Source organism: Gracilinanus agilis, chromosome 1, assembly GCF_016433145.1.
Source record: "Gracilinanus agilis isolate LMUSP501 chromosome 1, AgileGrace, whole genome shotgun sequence".
NCBI lineage: Eukaryota > Metazoa > Chordata > Mammalia > Didelphimorphia > Didelphidae > Gracilinanus > Gracilinanus agilis.
In genome coordinates, this window is record NC_058130.1 from 800,042,603 (window position 1) to 800,066,744 (window position 24,142).

The 24,142-nt window shown below is 39.1% G+C and overlaps 2 protein-coding genes across 2 annotated transcripts; both read left to right on the top strand.

Moving 5' to 3' along the window:
• The first annotated feature begins 1,164 nt into the window (after positions 1 to 1,164).
• LOC123230603 (inactive Rho GTPase-activating protein 11B-like) lies at positions 1,165 to 15,427 on the top strand. Its single transcript, XM_044656733.1, is given in 7 exon segments — positions 1,165 to 1,455; positions 1,457 to 1,579; positions 1,635 to 1,676; positions 11,143 to 11,269; positions 12,139 to 12,269; positions 12,648 to 12,734; positions 15,350 to 15,427. Coding segments are annotated over 7 exon segments (879 nt in total).
• Positions 15,428 to 16,564: 1,137 nt separating this feature from the next.
• Positions 16,565 to 17,296, top strand: LOC123230604 (zinc finger protein 461-like; the record flags this gene model as incomplete). Its single annotated transcript, XM_044656734.1, has 1 exon — positions 16,565 to 17,296. A coding segment is annotated over exon 1 (732 nt), but the record flags the coding sequence as incomplete, so codon positions are not given.
• Between the last annotated feature and the right edge of the window lie 6,846 nt (positions 17,297 to 24,142).

Here is a 24,142-nt window from a genome sequence, read left to right on the forward strand (position 1 = left end):
GGGTCAATTTGACAGGCAGAGAAACAACAGAAATTATGGCTACAACAATAGGGGGAATAAATGGTATGGTAACAACAGTAATAATTATGCTTTTGGTCAACAGAATAGTTTTCAATGTCCAAATGCCTGTTGCCAGGGTATTCAAGCTCCCAATATGGCAACAATGCAGGATTATATAAAAGCTGGAGAAAGACCGAAGTACAGCCACATTGTGACAGGGAATATGAATCCTGGTAACCAGAATGGAGGGACAGCGTCATTATGAAGGTGTGCCCAAAATTCAGAAGTACTTAATCAAGAAAATGGGAATAAAGTGAACATTGATGAAATTATATGTGTTAAAAGATAATGATGGCAGAGGTGGGGTGATTAGGATAGGCAACAGCTTTGGAATCTTGATTGTGGGCGTGGCCGCTCACCAGGAGTCAACTCCCTGGGATGCTCTGGCTTGGGGAACAGCCAGGCTGACGGAGGGAGGAAAGGAAGGAGATAGTATTAGTGAGCATGAGGAGGTGACAGCGGAGACCAGCTCGGGCAGGGACTGGGACTGGAAGAGCTTGAGGACTTGGTGGCTGGACCACGGGGAGGGGGTTGGTAGAGGGTGGGGGAGCACAGAGATTAAGGCGTCTGGGATCTGGGGAGTCTCAACTCAGGGGGTGACTGACTGGGAACAAGAGGGTCTGGTTCAGCGTGAGGGAGGCCACAAGAGCCTGCAGACCAGAAACGGAGAGGACTGAGAATCTAGGGGAAGGTTTCTGGTATAAAGTGCTTGAGGAAGTGTGAGCAGGTTGGTGTGAAGCTTTTTAAGTGTGGATTGGTTGTTGTGAGGTGTCTTAAAGCAGAGTGGACAGGTTGGTGTGAAGTGTCGGAGAAGTAAAGACAGTCCAATGGGGAGAGACTTCAAGAAGGATCAATGAGGGAAGGGGGGAAGGGCCAGTATAAGCGACTGTAAGGAACGTGGTGTGGAAGAGTTGATCTAAGGGGCTTGGAATTGGGGGAGGGAGACACAGAAGTGGACAGTGGAAGGAAGAACCCTAGTGGGGTTGGTGAAAATGGAAGGAAGTTGGGCCAAAGACTTTGAGGGCTTTTAGCAAGTGTAAGAAGTGGTGGCGAAGGAAAGCCTTCAAGTTGTGGGTGTGTAAGGTGTTTGGGGTTTTGGCCGGAATGCGAACCCAGAAGCTTGTGAGGTTGGCGGCACTGCAGCATCTCCGAACCACCTATGGTATAAGGATCAAGAGCTCTCGAGCGGAGGTAGAATTCAACTGGCAGGAGTCAGCAAATGAAGATAAGGGAAAACTGTTTGGAGTACCAATTTCTGAACTACCCCACTCATTTGTTCCAGGATATGGAAATATTCCAAGCTTTCTTGTTGATGCTTGCACATGTTTGGAAAAATATGCTCATATTGAGGGGCTTTTTAGGAAATCTGGATCATGTATCTGTCTGAAAGCACTGAAGAGCTGATGAGAATATAATGGATAGCGGTAATCTTGCAGTAATACTTGCTCCAAACCTCTTTCAGTCAAGTGATGGTCAGGAAAAAATGTCAGCCAACACAGAAAAAAAACTTCGACTTCAAGTTGCAGTAATAAAGACCTTAAATGACTATGTGGCTGATATAGGATGTTTGCCAGAGTTTATCTTAGAAAAGGTTCCAGTCATTTTGGGTCTTGATGGTGCCTGTTCCTCCCGGACTATAGAGGGCTATGAAGAAAGTGAATATGAGTCTTCTATTGTGCAGAAGAGAAAAAGAAGATAGACTATAGGCAATTTCATTACTGGAACACTAAATAAGCTTAAATCTAACAGAATGCCCTCCTCTACACCTCAGCAAAAGAAAATTGCTTTGCAATCAGTGACACCAGTGTTTGTTACACCTAATACAAAATGAAAACTACCAATGGATTTTTCACATGGCTATTCAAGCAAAAAAAATGAAGTCTATTCTAGACAGTTTCAACATTGAGTTCTTACCAAGTAGTCTCTTCCATAGTGTTTCAACACCTGCATCAGTTCAATTTGTAGAAAGTCCTGGCACATCTTCTCAGAATTCAGTCTCTCCCATAGCTGTCAGTGGAAATCTGTCCAATACAAGTGTTCAAAGGCGAAGTAAAAGGATTGCAAGCAAAAAAGTATGCGGGGTGGAATCAGGGAAAGCAGGTTGCTTCTCCCCTAAGATAAGTTATAAAGAAAAGCTCTGAAGATCTCTTTGTCTTAAATTTAGTCTGAAGAAAAGNAATAAGCTTAAATCTAACAGAATGCCCTCCTCTACACCTCAGCAAAAGAAAATTGCTTTGCAATCAGTGACACCAGTGTTTGTTACACCTAATACAAAATGAAAACTACCAATGGATTTTTCACATGGCTATTCAAGCAAAAAAAATGAAGTCTATTCTAGACAGTTTCAACATTGAGTTCTTACCAAGTAGTCTCTTCCATAGTGTTTCAACACCTGCATCAGTTCAATTTGTAGAAAGTCCTGGCACATCTTCTCAGAATTCAGTCTCTCCCATAGCTGTCAGTGGAAATCTGTCCAATACAAGTGTTCAAAGGCGAAGTAAAAGGATTGCAAGCAAAAAAGTATGCGGGGTGGAATCAGGGAAAGCAGGTTGCTTCTCCCCTAAGATAAGTTATAAAGAAAAGCTCCGAAGATCTCTTTGTCTTAAATTTAGTCTGAAGAAAAGTAGCAGAGATGTAAACAGATATTCTGGAGTGACAAGAAATGAACATGTTGGACAATGACTTGCAAGTCAACAAGATTTTAAAAATAGGATTCATTCTGTAAAAACTGGACTCCTTTTCAGCCCAGATGTTGATGAAAGATTAACAAAGAAAGGGTCAAAGCATATCAGCAAATCTGAGGAAAACTTGCTAATTTCAGAACAAACAGATGGTATGAATTACCAAATGTCTTGGACTAGATCTAATATAAGTTTTCAAGAAATTAGTACAAATGGGACATCACTTCTTGTGGGAACCTTTGAAAAGGAAAACAATCCTTCTGGACCTGTTTTTATGGTTGAAATGTCACCTGAATTTCCCTGTGAAACCACAGATATTAATGTAAATGATCAGCATGAAAACAGTATAACTGGGAACTCAATAAATGGAGATGAAAATAGATTAACCACAGAAACTTTAGTGAAAGTTCAGGAAGCATTTTCTGAATCTAGAAGTAATCTTAATACTTTGATAAGTGACAAACCTACACCAGAATATGATTCAAGGAAAGAAAACTTAAGTGAAATACCCAATGTAGACTTTAGCCCAGAGGAAAATATATTTGAAGCTAAAGACTATGATGAAGTGACAATGATATCGAAGGAAAAGCATGATGAAAATCATACCAATAAAGAGAATTCCATTGTTTCAGAAAGAAACTTCTTAGTTGGTCAAATTCAAAATCAGGTAAAAGATACAACTATGGAATCTCATACAATTCAGAAAAAAATTAAGTCAGATGAAAATCTTCATTTAAATACTTCTTTGGACTATTTAAATGAGCGAGAATTTCCCAGGAATGACCAATCAAATAAACAATAACTCCCTGGAGTAAAAGAAATCCTTACAATACAAGAGATTAAAACTAGTATTAAAGAAAATGAATCAAGTTGTTCTAATTCTGAGGAAGTTGTTACTAAATCTTTAGGGCAGGTTACATGTCATATATCAAAGTTACAAAAGCCTAGGATCACAAGAAGTATTAAGCAGAAGTCATTGGTCCAAACTTGAGATAAAACTCTTTAAGGGGATTTTCAAATGTCAGAACATGGAAAGGTTTCAGACCACATACATTGGTTTAACTAACTTTCATTAAATGATGATTCAAGGACTGAAAGCAAAGTTAAGTCACCTCTAAAGTTTCAACATACTCCTGTTCGTCAGTCTGTCAGAAGGATAAATTCCTTAATAGAGGTGTATAGACAACCGGAAAGGTACAGATCAGTCAGTGCTAACAAGATGCCTTCCCCATTGGTTAAATCTGTAAGCTGTGGTGGTGCTCTTTCCTCTCATATAGAAAATACATTGAGTACTTCCTCTGCTGCTCTTTGTTATTTAGATCATAAGCAAGAGCAAAAGTTTGTGCCACCTGACCAGTCAAGCACAGAGCCAACTTCTAAATCAAGCCCAGAGTTATCTTCTAAATCTTACTCAGTGGTGAAGAGACTCCCAGACTCATGGAATACTTCTCTGAGACCTTCAAGAGTTTAAAAACAGAAGGCAATACTTGGTAGCCAAATAAAGTCTGTCTTGGATGACCTAACTAATCATGAATCATTAAAATCTGTTGTAAATACAAATACAACTTTTTCTGTTGGTACACAAGAAAAGAATGTTGTCAGAAAGCCATCAGGAAGAGAAAGCATTTGTTATAAAGGTTCTCCAAAAAATCCCATAGCAAAGGTTCAGCTACTGCCAACAACTAAGCCTTTGGAATTGTAGTTAAAGAATATTTTTTTTCTTGTTTTAGTAATGTATCTAGGATTAAGATTCTGGTGCTTGGAATATAGTCTATAATATCTTTGCAAGTTTGTACCTCAGGTTGACTATTAGTTTTTCCCAGATATTTTAAAATTTCAGTGACAAATGTCTTGTGTTTTTATGCTTGTACAAATTTAACTGTCCTAATTTTCTTAAATATGCCCTTTGGGGATTTAAATTTTATCATGACTTCTTTCTTAGAGGAAAGATTAATTTACTTTTAAAAATTCTGACTAGATTTATAAAAGTTGTTGGAATTTGTTTTTAAGATGTAACTTTTTTTTCATAAAAGGCTTTAAAAATGACAGGAAGACTAGGCCATTGCCAATTTTAATTCTTAAGTTAGATAAAATTTCAGCAAACTTAGATATGTCTAATTAATAATATTAATTATTAAATAAATTAACTTTATTTTTGTCTTATTTGATTAATTATATTGTTAATGTTTGTGATAAAGTTTCATTTGATACTTTTACTATTGATACAGGATGCTTAAAATTTCTCTTTTGTTCTTTAAGAAATGTTTCAACATCATATATACTTACAAATGGATTTTGCTGTGCCTGTGCATGGACTTTTATAACATGTTCAAATCTTTCTGAGTTATTTGGTGATGTCTAAATCAGGCCAATGTAGTGTGATTATGAGGCAGAAAGAATTAATGACTTTTAAAGCCATACTGTATGTTCAAAGTTAATTTGCACAGACATTTTTGTATCTGTTATCTTGTCTTATTTTGTAATTAAAAGTATTTAAGAAAGAAGAATAAAACTTGAAGCAACTTTTATAATTGGTGATTTCCTATATGCAAATTGAGTTTTGATATAATTAAAGCATTAATGTACATTTGGCTTAAGAAAAAAATAAAGAAAATAATAATGTGATTGGGAATAATGGTAATGGTGCACTTGGTATTAATAATGATTTAATTGGTGATAATAAGGATTTAATTAATAATGGTGATGATTTGATAAGTGTTAATTTGAATGGAATCAATGATAATTTATTCAATGTAAATGGTAATTTAAAGAGAATGAATGATACTTTAAGTGGTATTAGTACTAAATTAACTAAATTAAATGGTGTTATGAATGGTAGTGGTAATTTACTTAATGGGAATTTACGCACTGTTAGTAGTAATTTAACTAGTGTTTGTAATAATTTGACTAAGATTGATCATGATTTACTTGGTGATTTGACTAAGATTGATAATGATTTACTTGGTGTTGAAAATAATTTAATTAGTGGTGTAAATGATTGTGAAAAAAAGTGTTGTAAATGGTGTTGGAAGTTTGCGTAATTGTGTAATTAAGAAGAATAATGAAAATTGTGATTTAATTAAGAATAATTTGGTTGTAAATAAGAACAATGATACCAGAATAGAGGTGAAAAGTACCAAAGGTGCAAAATCCTGGGAAGATTCTGTAATTCAAGATGATGTTAACTTGGATGGACAGGAAATAGCTCAGCTTTGTTCTGATGTTACTGTTTTAGCTCTTGCATTGGAAACTTTTCAGCCTCCTAATAGCACAGAACCATATGAGTCTAACTATTGCAGACCAGATTTATGATCTTCTTGTTGACACGGGAGTGTCAGTTTTGCAAAGTTTTCCTGAAAATTGTAGAGCTGTTGGTATGATGGATATAGTTGGTGCTACAGGCATAACTCAGAAAGTAGCTAAATTATAACCAAAAATGGAAACCCTTGGACTCCTTTCTGTAGAACATGAATTTCTGTGTGTTCCAGAATGTCCAATGAATCTTTGGGGGAGGGTTCTTTTGTGTAATTACGGGCTACTATCCAATGTACTGAATCTGGTGATATTTCTTTGCATCTCTCAGAGGAATCTTTGAAGGCCTTTCCATTGCGTTTCTTAGATTCTAACAGTACAGAGGATGACTTAGGGACTATCTATCCAATACCTGAGGATATACCTAAGGATTTGTGGTCAATATCATCCACAGATGTTGGGTTGCTAAAATCAGCTTCTCCAGTCAGGGTGAGGACAAAGGGAGGACCAGTTCCAGAAGCAATAGACAGTATACACCCAATTATTGAGTCCCTAATCCAACAAGGGATAATAATACCATGCTTTTCTGAGTTGAATACACAAATTATGCCTATAAAGAAGCCAAAATTCGATGAAAATGGTCAACCTGGCAGCCTGGGTGCTAATGTTTAATCTCCTCATTACAGCAAGGATGTTCCCTTATCAGAGACCTCAATGAATAGCTTGGACTCATAAATGTACAAACACTTTCATGAGAGACTAAAAGGAACTGCTCGTTGCATGTGGAAGCTGTGCCCACTTTCTTCAAAGAAATAGTCAATAATGATCTTTCATTTCTGTGATGATAGCCATGTAGATGATTTCTGTCCTGTTCTTGGTTCCATGTTCATAAAAATGTATTACAGGGCAGCTGGGTAGCTCAGTGGAGTGAGAGTCAGGCCTAGAGACAGGAGGTCCTAGGTTCAAACCCGGCCTCAGCCACTTCCCAGCTGTGTGACCCTGGGCAAGTCACTTGACCCCCATTGCCCACCCTTACCACTCTTCCACCTATGAGACAATACACCGAAGTATAAGGGTTTAAAAAAATGTATTACACCCCTAATTGGAGGCTATTAGGCTAGAGGAAGGGTCATTGAACACATCCTTTATCATCAGGTCACATGCCCCTCATGAGAAGTAATATCTCATTCAAAAAATCTCCCTCAATTTATCCTTTTTTGATAAAGTTCTGTAGACTAATTAGAATATTGTAGCTTATTTTCAGTGGTATTGTCATTTTTGTTATATTGGCTCAGCTTAGTTCTGAGTACTGAATATTCTCCAAGAAACTCAAGTTATACTTCATATTTTAAAGAATTTTTTAAAAGTGAATTCATGCAAGTTTCATGGGCTTTGGGAGATTGATTCCCCAGATACTCTATTCATATTTTATTTATGTGGAATAGGACAGGGGTTGTCTTGTCTTTTGGGGAATCCCCAGGGCTTAGCACAGGGCATGGTACATGGAAGGTGCTAAATGAAGATGAAACAGAATTGAGCATTTCTAGTCCTTGATATAACCTGGATATATCCCTCTCTTGTCTGTCTCCTCCTCTTCTCCCTTTTTTGTGCTTTCATCCAACAAAAGAAACATTCCTCTGTATATGGGCCATCACAAGATTCTTCTCCTGATACCCATCCCTCTCTCCTCCTGTTTCACAAAGAAGCCTCTTCCTTATCTTCTGTTGTTATTCTGCTACAATTGTTGTCTTGAGTTATTCACTCCTCCTGCTTTGTACTGTTTGGGGTTTTGCAGAAGTAAATTTCAGGTTTTCTTTCTAAAGATATTTCAGGCTACTCTTCATTAGTGAATATTTCCATTTTGGGCCATTATTATTAAGCTCACATTTGCAGGTGTTGGGAGTGAAACTTAACAAAATGATAAACTGATACAGTTCTCTAAATAAGATGAACAGAGGCATTCTGCTCGTCAATAAAGAAGGTGGGTGGCACCCTTTTATACATTTGGGGGAGCACAGAACAATGAAAAGAGTAGATGATAAAGAATCAAGGGCAACAAAACTGGTTTCAGAGCTTGGTTATAGAAACACTGTGATTGATTGGAAGTTTAGTGAAAAGGAGCCAGCCAGCATTTGAATCCAAATGCAAAACCAAAGTTGTGACTTTGGACAGCAAAATAGACATCTTTGAGGGATTGTTTGATAGTGACAAAACAGCTACATGACTCCTTATGACTCACCTGAATCTTCCAAGGTTAGCTAACATCTTAAAACAAAAATAGAACAGTAATTAAATGCCCAAGAACTGAATTCTAGACTTAACCTATTACTGATGAGATGAATAGCAAACCAAGTCAAGAGACAGAGAACCATGACTCAGCCAATAATATGACAAAAACAATTAATTGTAAATAGGATCATTAAAGAAGTGATACAAGATCAATTCAGTCTTGAAAAAAGAAATATAGGGATAGGAGAATAACTGGGTGCCAGACAAACTGGGGACACTCCCACACCTCACAAAGGGAAGGACTGACAGGTAAACACAGGAAAACTAAATAGGGAGGTGAGATTTGGGGAATGGCACTTTGTCAGTTAACTGACATCCTATCAGCCAGGGAAAGCCAGTGATGTAAGTAACTTCAAGTTGTGGGATCTTTAGGGTTTAGAGGAATCAGGAAGTACAAATAAAACAAGTTTATAAATGATAAATAAGGGAAGTGGCAGGAAAAGGGTTTACTACCACTAGAAATAGCCCAAATGCCTTAACTAAACTAAGGTCAGCTGTCTAGAAATAGGAGAGGTCTGGAGAGGTGGGATTCTCACATATGTCCATGGTGCTCCAAGATGTCACAGCAACCAGGATCACGTCATATACACAGCCAGTTAATCCACAAAAAGCTCTAGGGAGTAAAGGCAGATAAACCTGCTGTCCACCAGCAGATGACCAGGACCTTTCCTCTACCTAAGCCAAACTAGTTGCTAGACGATATCTTCTTCTCAGTGAAATCCCACTCTGTCAGCTCTCTGGATACTTGGCAAAGCTGGAGCACACAACCAAAACCTCCTTCCTTCAGCTTGGCCAAAACCACTCCCCTTTTCCAAAACCCTGCCTTCCTTCCATTATAGAATTATAGAATGTCCATGAAGTCCAAGATTTCTTCAAGCTGTCACCTTATCTTAAATCTTATACCTATCCTACAAGTTCCTCATTACAGGCTTCTCATAGGATAGGTCACCCTTCTGGAACACATTCTTTCATTTCTACTGCATTTTGAATAGTGTGATATTATTCCAGTATCCTTTCTATTGTATTGGAAGGTCTTTCTCCTGAAGACTCATAGTACTTTGATTTTTATGCATTAAATTGTTTGATGTTACTACTGCTTGCCTTAAGTTTCTGAAGGCAGTCTTTGAATTCTTTGCACTAGAATTTAATTTTCTATGTTCTAAAGTTCTAGCCAATTCTTTTTGATTATTAATTTCATTAGTGTGTTATCCAGCTGTGTTCTTCTGGGAGATCTATGATCTTTCCACTGTATTGTGTTCATCCTGTCTTTCAAATATTTTGCTTTTGAATGGGGAAGATTTTCTTTTACCATTTTTTAGTTTTTCTTCTAAGTTGTCCTTCACTTCTGTGGATTTCCATTATAAATCTATTGTTCTTTTTTTGTTTCCTTTGGGGAGGTTTGCCATTGTAGGTTCTAGGTTTTCTATTCTCTTAGTCTCAAGGTTCTAACAGTTTCACATGGCAAGACTACACACAAAAAGAGGGATGAAAAGAGGTTGCAGATGGGGAGGGAATGTGCCCATATCAAGGGTATGGTGAAGAAATGTCAAAAAAGACAAAAAAGGAGAGCCATATGAGAAATCAGAGATTTGAGATTCCCTTTTTCCTGGATATGGGAGGTTTGAAAAGGAAAGAGGTTTGGAATAGCATCAGTTGTGTGTGCGTCACAAAATCAATTAAAGACCAGTTGTGAGTCCATAATATGACTGTGAGAACCTGCACAATGACTAGGATGCAATGAAGAAGAATGACTCAAGATCCTAGAGAAAAGATTTATAAATTCTTGGGAAAATAGAAAAAATAGCAATAAATTCCTCCATTGTTGAGAAGTAAATGAATAGAATGAAGGAAGTAAAACGCAAGCCCATTCCAGGCACAGTGGCCAAACACACATTTTGCATAGAGTAGCAGCAGGTTGGAGATAAAGATGACTCCTCCAAAGTAGAAGGGTATTTTCTGATCTGGCCAATCTCACCTTTATATTATCTGTCAGTAACACACTTAACCCATTATCTTGACTACTTCTTTGAAGTTTCTGGAGTTCTAGGGATATATTTAAATGTTTTCTCATAAAGAAAGTGGCAATAGTTTTTCTTATAAATAAGCTCAACCACAAATTAATTAAATATTGCTTCTTTAATTGAATAAAGAAACTCCCTTCTGAATCGTCACTCTTATTTTTGTGTAATGAAGTATAAATAAAAAATGGATGCCATATACATATGAAAGCAATCAGAAAGGAAAAGGCTTTCACTGTGACTCATCCTACTGAGAACCTCAAGGCCTGAATATAACAGCAGAAAATTCTCCTTCACTTAAATGAAAACCATCCCATATCACTCAGTTGAGTACAAGTGAATATCTCTTTAGAAACCTCCTCCTGTGTTCATTCAGATAAGGCTTGATTTCAGTTGTGCTATAAACAAACTACATCTTTTCTTTGAACTTTCTTCTCTTTTGAAGCATCACGTAAACTTTGCTTCCCTCCAGCATGCACCACACTGGCAGAATTCTCTCAAACTCTTCACAAATTTTGGTTGAGAATGTATCACTTACAAGTTCCAGTAAGAAAGAACTTTGAGCTTGCTCTCTCTTTTATCCACCACAGATCCACACAACTACCATATAGAACATAGGGGACACCTTACATAGTTAAACACTCAGCATTGTTCCAGTGAGAGCTGTTTTGTCAAATTGATCGGACTCTGATAGACTATGGTTTCAAGGGTTGACTGACACTCATAAAAGGTTGGAGGCCAGACCTTCTGTGTGCTTCAGATTCCTCCTGTAACTGTTGAGAGTTAGATTATTAATCCTGACATGACTTTTAGCCCTCTGTCCTATGACTTTCGCTGCCTAGGAAGTGGTGACATTCTTGGATGTGGCTGTAGACTTCACCTGGAGGGAGTGGTGCCTCTTGACCCCTTCCCAGAAGGAGCTGTACAAGGAGGTGATGCTGGAGAATATCCGAAACCTGCTCACTGTGGGTAAGGAGCCCTCTCCCTGCTGCCCGAGCTGACCATCCAAGGGAATATGGTCCTCAGCAGCAGGCAGGGTTGGAAACATTTTTCAGTCATGAGGAAGTGGCAGGGGCTTCTATACTGAGTCTTAGAACCAGGGCCCTCCTGCTGACTGGTTCTCCTGTAGAAGAACTTTGCATCATGGAATGGGACCTTCTTGGGGGTTCCCTTTGGTGCCCCTGATGTCCGAGATCAAATACATGTTGAATGCTCAGGCAGGTTTTCCTCCCAACCTCTCCTCTCTAGGGTGGATCTACTATTTAAGATATTGTTCTCTTTGACAAACATAAACTTGTAGCTCACAGCTCCTAGGTGTCCACAGTAGAGCAGGTTTGGCCTTCATCTTCCTATTGCTCTAAACCTTCAGCACACACAGCTGATGAGAAAGGGAAGGAAGGGCATAAGCATTTATAATTACCTGTTCTTTGCAAGATACTCTACCAAGATTTTTCTTTAAATTGTCACTTTTTCCTCATCTTAATCTTCCTACACTATTATACCCATTTTACAGTTGTTAGAAATAGAGATTAGATTAAGTGGCTTCTTCTGAGGCACACACATTATAATTGTTTGTGTCTAGACTGAAACTGAAGCCTTCTAGACCCTAACCTTAGGACTCTGTCCACTACACTTCTAGCTGACTCTAATTTTGTGAAAATGGAAAACTATGAAATGAGTCCATCTTTCTACAAAGAAAATACACCAGAACCAAATTTTCTAATTCCAAATTGGTTTCATGATCTTGTCCCTCCTCCTCTCCCCAAAAATCAGTGCTTTGGAAACTGTTCTTCAGGAGTATCCTGTAGTCCCTGCTTACATCCCTCTGCCCCTGTGAGCACTGACTGACCAGTTGAGAAACAGAATTGCGAACAATGAGGAGTACTTGAGTTCTGCAGTGGAAGAGGCACAGACTAACCAGAGTGGACAGTACACGAGGTTTATAGGAGGTTCAGGGAGTGAGGAGCAGGTAGGGCAAATGGACATGAGCTGATCCCTCAAGGTCCCTATATCTGGGACTTCAGATTGATCCAGAACTATAACCCATTTCCCCAGCCTTGGGTTAGGAGTTTGTGCCAGAAGGGAATGTGACAGGATTGGCCACGGGGAGTGGGGCAGAGGATCTGGCTACTGCTCATTACATGTCCCATGCAGAATAACAGGCACATCCTATCCTGGTTCCCAGCATTGCAAACACTTCGGGGTGAGGGCAGACTCATGTGGGAACCCCATGAACCCCTCTCTAAATGGATTCACTGGATTCACATGCCTTTCCCTCAAGAGAACTGAATGACACATTTTTCTCCATCCTCTTCCCTTACTGATTCCTTATGCCCAGGGCTTGTAGTTCCCAGAGAAGTCATGCTCTCTTATCCTGATCAAAGGGAAGCCCCATGGATGCTTGAGCAAGAAGATGGGAGAAACTGCCATTCAGGTGAGTGAGGTGAAAAGTGGTGTGTGAGAGCTGTGGTTACCAGACGCTTCTCTGTGCTGTAGTGAATCATGGACTAGATTTGAAGGCAGAAAGACCTGACATGGAATTTTTTTCAGATGTGTTTAGTAATGGCTTCCTGGATAAGTCACTGAGTCCCTCAGTCGGTTTCCCAACTTTTAGAGAAATGACTTGTCTTTTAGCTCCCCACAGGGGGTCAGTCAATGACCCTCTACAAAGTCATTGTTTGGGATTTAGGGTCATGAAACTCTCCTGAAAGTGCAGGAAGGGCTGAGTTTATCCCCTCTAAGCTTTTTATTATCCAGAAACACATATGAGGGCTTGCTCTGTGCCAGATCCTGGGCTATGTTATAGGGGACATAAAGGGCTGCAGTGGACATCCCCTTCCTCCTGAAGCTCACCCTCTCCCAGAGCAGATAGCAGCATTCTGACAGTTCTGTAGAAGCTCTCTAGATACTAGATCCACTGCAGCCAATCAGGAGAGGGAAGGCTCTGAAGGAAAGGAGCACTAGAGACGTCTAATGGTGGGAAGTGGCCTGGGGCTTCAGGAGAGCCAGACTAAGGATTCTGGGGGAAAGTATAGCAGAGAACATAAGGGAAAGGCACCAGCACAACTCACTGCAAATGGCCATCTCTAGTAGTTTAGCCCTGAACTTGAGGACAAACCTTGGATGGTAATCTTGTGGGGATGAAGAGATCAAGTGAGAGTATTTGGAGCATTGGGGAGAAATAGTTTATTGGTTACAATAAGAAAAGAGTCAATAGTTCATTAGTGTGGTAAACACTGAAAATTAAAGAAAATGAAGACTAGAGGAAAGAATAGATGGAGTTGAGGTGAGGGATAGGATGGACTTCTTTGACTATGGGAAGAGATTTTCTTTAGCTAGAAGAATGACATTTTTCTCTGATCCTGAGGCCAGAGAGGAAAAGGAGGCAGCTGAGTTGGGAGAGATGTGGAGGATAAGAGAGCTCTGCAGAGAGGTCCAGCTTTTGTTCAGTGAAATATGAGGCCAAGTTCTCAGCTCAGAAGGTGAGGCAGGGGGTGGGAGGAAGCCATGAGAGAGAGCTGGACATCAGGGGACTATAGGGAAGGCTGCTATGGTGGGTGGCAAAGGGAATCCATGAGGAAGCCATCACAGGATTGCCTTGCCATGGTGAGGACCCGGCTGAGATCAGAGTGCCTCACTGTAGAGTGGAGTCAGGCAGCTATTTTCCTGATTTTCCTTCTCTGTATTGACCTGCAGTCCATGAGGAGGATTGAGGACTGCAGCCTTACCTGGAAGGGATCCAAGGCTAACCTTTGTATAAATCATCAGCCCCAGGCCCTTTCCTAATCTCTGGGCATGAATCATTGTCCTGTTGTGACAGAAGCCGGTGACCACAGCATGCCAATGTAGGGAGATGAGAGCCAAGAAGGAAGCCTCTGGGATCTTCAGGATTGGGTCTGCTCAGGTTCCAACAAAGTTATTGTCAATTCCTAAAAAATAAGGGCAGAAAGGATTCTGGTAGAGCTTGAGCCTGATACAAGCCTGGGGTCCAGTCAGTAAATATGCATTAAATATGAAATAGGTTCTACAAACTATGCTAAGCCCTGAGTATACAAAGGAAGGACCAAAACAGTCTGGGCTATCCTGGAGCTCACAGTCTAGCATCCCAGCATGGAGGTGGTTTTAAAAGATGATCGAGGGAGAAAAGAGTCTTGGGCAATGGAAATGCATTCATTCAATAGGAAAATCAGGAACTAGAAGAATGAAGATAATGACAGTTTAAGAAGAAAAGCAAGCAACGGAGGAAACAATCAAAATTATAATGATGAAATAAAAGCCACCATTTGCATAGGGCACCTACTTTGCAAATATTTTCTAATTTGATCCTCGTAGGAACCCTAGGAGTTACTTGATCTTATTATACCTATGTTATAGTTGAGGAGAGGGAGACAGCTCCTGTAAAGTCCAAGCAAGTTTCTGAGGTAGAATTAGAATGGATCACCACCTGTATTTTGTTTTTAAGAATTTTATGTAAATGCTGGCATCTATATGAGGTCGAAAATAGAAAGAGAATTATACAAGCTTTCTTGCAGAGGAATGAAAATTCTTGTTTTGGTTTTAGTTCTCTAAGCAGTCAACAAAATGCATTGCTAACTATCCTATGAAAGATTTGTGTTTCCTAAATGATAAATGTACTTGGAGATCAATGGCATATGTAACTTTCTTTTAAAAACAATATTTATATATAAAACCACCTCTATAAAGATGGGATTTCATTGTTTCTACCACTGGCACATTGACTTCACTTTCACTGAAACTACTGAATGACTAACCTATGTTGCCAAACAATTCCATTAAGAAACTCCCAGACAGAAGAATGATAACATAAATGGAGGTAAGTTCAAATCAGAAAACAACCACAGCATTGCAGTGATTGGCCCATGAAGAGGTGTTTTTCTAAAAACGTGATCAGTGACAGTTTCATAACAGTCTCTACTCTGCAAGTCTAGTGACTCAGTTTGCAAAGAGCTTGTTGTCTCTGCTGCAAGAATGGAAACCCAAAGAACATCTTGATCTCCTGATTATAAACTTGATGATATCTAATTGCAGGGTAACCCAGGAATGGGACTATTACTCAGGTGTAGTGACAGCCAAGGAGAGTCTGTTGATGCCTGTGAGCATGAATAGCCAACCTTCCTGGGAGTCTGGAAAGAATTTGATGTCAAGTGGAAAAACTAAAAGAATATGTTACCCTTAGTCAGAAGCAGTCAGTTTGAGGTTGTCATTGAATGTAGCCCCAAAGCATCATATACCTGGATATGATCATTTGGAATCACTGCAAGAAAAAATAATTTTGTTTGAAATACTTGTTGTCCAAGAGGGAAAATATTGTTATAATAATAGTCGGCCCTTACTGCTTAAAGTGCCAGCAACTAATTTTTAGCTCGAGCCTGTTTGAACATTATCTCACATCTGCAAAGGGCTTATGAACCACGAAATGGGAATGGCAAAAGAGGACTAATAATGAAGCATTTTATTAAAAAAGTATGATGGAAAAGTTAATGTATAAGACATTTTTTAAAAATGGGAAATGGCATTTCTTTGCTTAAATTTTATTTAGTAGAAGGATTTTATTTTACTGAAAAGATGCATCTCTTTTATGAGTTGGGTAAATGCAAAAAAGAGAGCTGATTTTCTTCATTTGATCCATTTGATCTCAGATAAAAGAAAAAAATAAGTGAAAGAAATCACAACAAATTACATAATGCTTATAGATAAGGTAAATTTCGAAATAAGAATATGTTGCATTCATACACCAGTGGTACCATACCTCTGAAGATAGGCAATGAAAATTAAAGCAAAAAGGAAAGATTGAAAATGAATTGTCTATTACTAATGACAGAGCCTGCCCAGACACAAAGTTTAGACTTAGCTGCCAGGATTTGGGTCAAGTCACTCAGCCAGCCATTCTGTGGTCATGGTCTGAGTTAGGAATATAATAATGCCAGCCTTGCCAAAATCACTGGTTTGTTAAGAAGATCCAATGGGATCATATATCATACTCTTTGTTAATTAAATTGTTATTTAGATTTGAGGTAATGGCATTTTCTAAGGATGGATTGTGCCCATTTAAGTTGGAAGACTTTTCTTCTTACCTGGCCAAGTGGATATAAAGCAGTTTATGTTCTAACAGTGGAGGTGATACCTACATATGTGTATATGTAACAATCTGTGTGTTTGTTTTATTGTTTGATTCTTTTAGAAGGAAAAATCAGAAATGAAATGAATGAATCACCAACAGAGGTGAGCCTTTCTGTGGAAGAAATGGATCAACAAAGGCTCATGAGTGATGGTTCAGAAAACTTAGCTTTCACAGAGTTCTGTATTGAATCTCAACATTCATTGCTTGTTGAACATCTAAGAATGCACGCTGAGCCAGAATATAGTGACTGTAATCAGTGTGGAAAGACTTTCATGCACAGGGCCAGTTTTGCAGTACATCAGAGAATCTACCCTGGGGAGAAACCTTATGAATGCAAGCAATGTGGAAAGAAATTCAGCATGAGGTCCAGTCTTGCGCAACATCAGAAAATCCACAATGGGGAGAAGCCTTACGAATGCAAGCATTGTGGAAAGCCATTCAGGGTGAGGTACCAGCTTGCTGTACATCAGAGAATCCACACTGGGGAGAAACCTTATGATTGCAAGCAATGTGGAAAGACATTCAGTGTGAGGTCCAGTCTTGCACAACATCAGAGAATCCACACTGGGGAGAAACCTTATGAATGTAAGCAATGTGGAAAGACATTCAGGGCAAGGTCCAGTCTTACTGTACATCAGAGAATCCACACTGGGGATAAACCTTATGAATGTAAGCAATGTGGAAAGACATTCAGAGAGAGTGGTTGTGTTGCTATACATCAGAGAATCCATACTGGGGAGAAACCTTATGAATGTAAACAATGTGGAAAGACATTCAGGGTGAGGTACCAGCTTGCTGTACATCAGAGAATCCACACTGGGGAGAAACCTTATGAATGTAAGCAATGTGGAAAGACATTCAGGGTAAAGTCTCATCTTCCTGTACATCAGAGAATCCACACTAGGGTGAAAACTTATGAATGCAAGCAATGTGGAAAGACATTCAAGGAGAACTCTAATTTTGCTCATCATCAGAGAATCCACATTGGGGAGAAACCTTATCAATGCCAGCAATGTGGAAAGACATGGAGGATCAGGTCCCACCTTGTAAAACACCAGAGAATCCACAGTGGGGAGAAACCTTATGAATGCAAGCAATGTGGAAAGACATTTAGGGAGAGGTCCCATCTTGCTGTACATCAGAGAATCCACAGTGGGGTGAAAGCTTATGAATGCAAGCAATGTGGAAAGACATTCAGGCAGAGCTCCCAGCTTGTAAAACATCAGAGATTCCACAGTGGGGAGAAAACTTATGAATGCAAGCAATGTGGAAAGACATTCACACAAAGCTCCACTCTTGCTGTACCTCAGAGAATCCACACTGAGAAAAAACCTTATTAATGCAAGCAATGTGGAAAGATACGTGAATCGGAGAATCTACACTGGGGAGAAACTTTATGAATGCAAGCAAAGCTCCCAGTTTGCAAAACATCAGAGAGTCCACGTTGGGGAAAAACCTTATCAGTGTAAACAATGTTTAAAGACATTCAGGGAGAGCTCCAGTTTTGCAAAATATCAGAGAATCCACCCTAGGGAGAAACCTTCTTAGTGCAAGCAATGTGGAGGAGCTTTCAGGGTGTAATGATTTAAAATGATGTTCAAATTTTAAGTAAGAAAATGCCACGGTCCCCTTCCATAATAATTAAATATTAAGTCAGCTGTCTGTTAGTAGCATTATTATAGCAAAGTAGAGATTACATAGACAGAAATATACAAAAGAGATAAGGAGTTTTCTAGCATACCACACTAAGTGCCAATCCAATGGAATCTAACTTCCCTCTGACAAAATTCCAATCTCCAGCAAGAAGAAAGGGACAATCTTAGCCTCCAGGTCCAAATTTGGGGATAGAAGCCCATGAGTATTTAGCCTGAGTCACCAACCCAGAATGAATTCCATGTTCTTCAGACTTTTGTCTTGCTTTTATTAGTCCTTTTTCCATGTCACTTCTCTGGAACCAATCAGTTCCTTCACTTGCATGGCACCACTCGGGGAGGCATTGCCTGTGGTTGGTTTCAACTTCCTTTTTCAAAGGGTGTGTTTATGCTTACAAATCTCTATAGTAAATGGACCTCCAGGCCCGTGATTAATTAAATTTAAAGGGAGTGGAAATCCAAGTCCCTGATTCATTATGTTAAAAAAGTAAAGAGGAAAACAATTGAATTTAGACAAGGGAGAGCTCCAAACTTGCTCAACAGCAGACAATCCACACTGATGAGAAACCTTACTAATGGATGCAATGTTGAAAGTCATTCAGTCAGACCTCTAATCTTACTATACATTAGACAATTCAGTCTGGAATATTAAACCTGAAAACCCTTATGAATGCAAGCAATACTTAATCTTTTCATCGTGAATGCTTGGAAATTGTATTTTATTACATGACCATTTTTCTTTGTGAAAGAATAGTTCTGATTTGTAAATGATTCTTGAATATAAATTGTGTTTCATTGCCTTCCAGATTATCAATACAGAATTCAAACCCCTCTGATGCTTCAGTGCAGAAGCTGCTATATCCTCTAATTCTGACTGAGTCTCTGATATTTCAAATGTTTCTTTATGGCTGCTTGCAATATTTTCTACTCCTCCTGAGAGCTTTTGAATTTCACTATAAAATTCCTGGGAATTGTCACCTAAGGTTTTATTACAGGAGATGATCTGTTGATTCTTTCAATTTCTATTTTACTCTTGTTCAAGAATATCGTGGCAGTTTGATAATTCTTGGAAAATTACATCTAGGCTTTTTTCATCACTACTTTCATGTAGCACAGTAATTATTAGATTGTGTCACCTGAATCAATTTTCCATGACAATTGTTTTTTTAATAAGATAGCTCATATTTTTTTTTCTTTTTTTTAATTTAGCTTGGTTGTTTCTTGATGTCTCATGAAGTCATCAGCTTCTATTTCCCCAATTCTAATTGTTAAGGACAGATTTTGCTCTATCACCTTTTGAACCATCTTTTCCATTTGGTTTATTCTGCTAGTCATGGAACTCTTTCTTTTTTGAGTGCCTCTTTTTCCATTTGACCAATTCTGCTCTTCAAGCTCTTATTTTGTTTTGCATTACTTTCATTTCTCTTTTCCATTTTTCTTCCATGTCTCTTATTTGATTTTTGAAATCTTTTTTGAGCTCTTCCAGCACCTGAGATCAATTTATATTTTTCTTTGTTGTTTTGCATGTGATTGCTTTGGTCTCATTTTCTCTTCTTGAGTATGTACCTTACTCTTTTTTGTTCCCTTAGATGTTTTCTATGTTTAGGTTTTTCTTTTTCTGTTTGCACATTTATGGAGTTTTAAGTTTTTTACTTATATTTTAAAGGTGGACTCTGTTTTCAGGGTTGAGGGACACTCTTAAACTTCAGGTTTTTTCTTCAGGTCTAATTCTGAGTTTCTGTGACTTTCACTTCTACATCGGTATGATGGCCTGTAGGTTGAGTCCTCTGGAAGCTGCTAATTCTATCTCCTGTATCATCCTGCTGATGGACTTAAGAGCTCAGAGCCCTGTGAACTACTTTGTCCTGGGTCCAGGGGCATCACCACTGGTTTGAATGTAAACATCATGGACTTTGAGACCTCATGGCAGGCAGTGACAGAACCTGTGACTTCAAGGGTTGGGCATGGAATGCTCTGCTTTTGACTTGGGTAGGGTCCCTGGGTCTCAAAGTTATCCTTTGTTCAGGCTCAGAACCCAGAGCACTAAATGAGGGGTGGGTAGTGTGACAAGGAAATCAGAAAGAGGCAACAAGGGCCAAAGCAGAGGCAAGGGAAAATTCTAGAACCCTGAGACATTGACTCTCTTAGGACAGTTGGTACTGGACTGATTCTCTGGGGGTGCTGGGCTTATTATCTGAAACACCTGTCTCTTTGGATGTATTGCTGTCACCTGCCAGGAAGTGGTTGAGTTTGGTAAGCTACACAGGTGGACTGTGTTAGCAAGATCCTTACTCCTCTTCCTGTTGGATTTATACCTGCTGTGTTTCAACTGAATTCCTACCAGACCTAGAGGACAACGATTGTGAGATCTCCCCTTGCTGACTCAGTGGACCTTTATATCTTCCAGATTTTCCTGCTCTTGGTACTATCAAAAGGGGGATTCTGGTAGAGTAAAGCTAGGCAGACTGGGAGCTTGAGGTAGAGAAGTGTAGAGCCATCTGTTTAATTCCTGTTGGACTCTTTTGGGAGGGGCTTAGGTTTAATCTTAGTTCACCCCACACCCTTCCTTATCTATCCCAGTTTAGTAATAAACCCTATTTTACCAAATAAAGTTAGCCTTACAGTTTCTCTCTGGATTCCTTCCCAAATATCAAGAACTTCTGATTAACTGGCTCAAAGGACTAAACCTCGATTCTATCTACAGTCTAATACCTATTCACCTATTATTTCATTTGGCAAGTGAAGTAGGTCTAATCTAGATAAAATTTGGGTAAGGTAACAGTTCAATGGGAAGCTGAAAGTTGAGAGCTGCTGGGAAAAATTCTATCAGGTTGTCAGGGAGCAGCTTGCTGCAAACTTCAATTTTGCTTATGAAAAAAGAAAATGTTCCAACTGCAAAAGAATGAGTAACAAACTAACAGTAAATCGGGATTGGAAAAATAGGTAGGAAATGAAAAAGGGAACACTAGTACAGCTACACAGCTGCTTAGGGAGAGGTAACACAATGTAACTTAGCTAAGCAAATAAACAGTAACTGGAAATCAATATAGCCAGGGAAAACAGTTTAAACTCAGTGAGTTCTTGATGGCTTGGAAGGAGACTACCAGGAAGGTTTTTTAAAAGGTTTGTTTAATGTCTTAGAAAGGACAGGGAGGAGGGGAGAGGGTTAGCTGAAATCTAAAGTCTATTACCAACTGCCAAAGGAATATTGGCTTAGGATTGACTACACTACTCTAACACTGACAGGGCTGCAGAAAGAAAAGGAATTTGGGAATCTCACAAATCACATCCAAGATGATATCCAGATGTAATTAGGACACAGGAACTCTTCAAATACAGCAAGTTAACCCAAAGAGGGCTAGGGAGTACAGGCCTTCCTGTTTGCTGTCCACCAACAATAGGAAAAAACCGAACTCTGCTTAGTTCTTGATTGAAGCTCAAACTCCTCTATTGAGATCCCAAAAATAGTCCACAGGCTTAGTTGAACAGATGCCACCTCTCCCAGGCAACAATGCTAACTCTCCAGTCTCTGGAGACAAACCTCTCTGACCATCATGAGTATAGAAAGTTCACAGCCTCAGCCAGGTTTTAGCTTTGTCTGTTGTTTTTACTATAATAAGCCCTATCTATAAATTGTAAATTACCTATAACACTTAACAGGCAGGAGGCAGCTGTCCAAAATGTTGAAGTGACCATTAGGATGATTGACACCTGGGTTTAATTTTAAAGGTTGAATTTAAAACCCATTTAAATGGATGAGAAGCACATGCTTTAAGTGAAATTTTTTGTTGGTAATCTTCAACTGAAGTGGCTACTAATAATGCCTATCCTATATTACACACTTGTACAACATTACAACATCATGGCAGGGGATATGGTGAACACAATTTTTCTGTTTATAATTGTTTACTGTACATTCCTTATTGTTTATTTCAACTGTTTCCCAATTAGTGTTATATGTTATTGAGTCACAATTGTATAAAGCCATTAATGCAAATAATGGCTCAAACGGTTTGTGTTCATATTCCTCTGTTGAGTTTTTGTTTCCTGGTATTGTTTTAGGGATAATTTTCTCAGGCTGCAGTTTGTGTCAGCAGCTGCACAGTGTTATCCTTTGGAGGAGGGTCAGTAGAATTAAACTTTCTCAGGAGGCAGGCACTGAGAAGGGTTCTAACTGAAACTAGGCCAAGGCCACTACTTCCTTGATGATTTACAACCCAGTATCTTTCAGATGATATAAGCAATGCAGATCTGATGAATTGAAATATCTTGAATTGATTTGGAATTGGATGCAGGCTGAAGCTTTGAATAGCCTATGAAACTCCTCATAGACCAGGGGCTTACCCTTAACTGTCAGATTGGACAATGTGAGATTCTTCTTAAAGAAGATGAATCAGGGCAGTAAGCTGATATCAAATAAAAGGTAACTAATTTAATTAACTGATGCAGGAATATCTTAATGGTATGGGGATTAAGAAAGATGGTAAAGGATAGAGGTTTCTAAGGAAAACTAAGGTTAATATCTAATTTGAGAGAAGATCAGGCTGTTCCCCTTCAGGAAAAGCCTCTGATGGAATTCTGCCACTCAGGCTGTTTTACAACAATGGCTTGGTTCAGCTGCTGGATGTCAAAGCTAGCTAAAATTTAGCTGGATATAATAAATGTCCTTCTGTGATGGTATTGCTGGTAATTATTGTTGATTATGAGAAGTAAACTGCTGATTGCAGGTTATGATAGTAGTAGAAGTAGCTGGACCCTAATGTGGATCAGCTAACTCAAGTCTTTGGTGAAGCTTCTGGTTTCAATGGAGAACTTTCCCCTTCCATCCTTTCCACCCACCTAACTCAATACTGAGACTTCTTGCCTTAGGGTGACTTCCAATTTATAGGGGTGCTCCAAAGGTCTTCCACTGTCTCATGCCAACGTTGGGAATTCTAAAATCTGAACCCCCATCTTGCTACAGTTTGTACAAGATGGCTTCTTGCAAAGCTATTTACAACATGCTGGTTTTCTATTTGGGCAGAATTTTAACCTAATAATTCTGTATAAATCTTATTCCTAATGTTCTACACTATTCTTCTAGTTAATTCTATTCACTCTGTGTCTTGCAACCCCCCAAAATAAAAATCTACCTCCAATGCTATGTCTTAGCTAATTCTATCTTATCTACAATCCAAGACAGGGTATAGGGAAGTTATTTTCTGGGAAGGTCGGGGTTTCTAATAAATATTACATGCATAGCAAACAGTAAAGCAAAATATGAACATAAACATTGTAAAAATGGGACCAGATGGCAATGATGCCACAACAGATTCCAAACCCCTGGCTGCAAAACCTCTAGCAAGGGGGAGGGGAGTGAGTTGATAGAATTCTTTCTCCTCCTCCTCTCTGGCAGTTGTAGGCTTTAGTAACTGACTCACAGAACTGCCTATCTCCCAGTTATGGCTGTTATCTGACTTAGCTTCCACAGGGCTAAATTGGCTGGCAAAAAGGGAATAATCCCACAACAATTGACAACTTCCACTAACTAAGGCTTATTCCCAAAATGCAAAATGGTTAATGTTCTCGGTGACTTCAAAGATCTTTCTTGATCACAGGATTTCAACTACTCTCAGGATCTGCCAAGATGGAGATTTGGCTTAGGTAATGTATGGACTAGGCTTATATAGCCTGAAATACAACACCTAACACACACACTTAACAAGAAAAGGGATTTATTAATTCAGGGAAATTGGGAAGGAGGGGAAAAGTCTAGGTTTGAGGGTGAGGTAAAATCTATCTATGATCTTCAAGGTGCTGTCAGAATAGCAATCCCCTCCCCCACCCCCAGAGGGGAAAGCCTCTGAATAAAAATATTTCTCCCCAAACTACCTCACAATCTAAACTATCTCCTAAAATCAAATAATAACAAGTCCAAGATGGTAATGATGATCTTGATTGTAGATCTGTATTTGTTTAGGTTTGACTGGGACACTGCATGCAAGGAACCTTAGGGGAACAGTCTGGATAGTCTGTATGGAGTATATAGCAATGATCCACCCTGCTTCC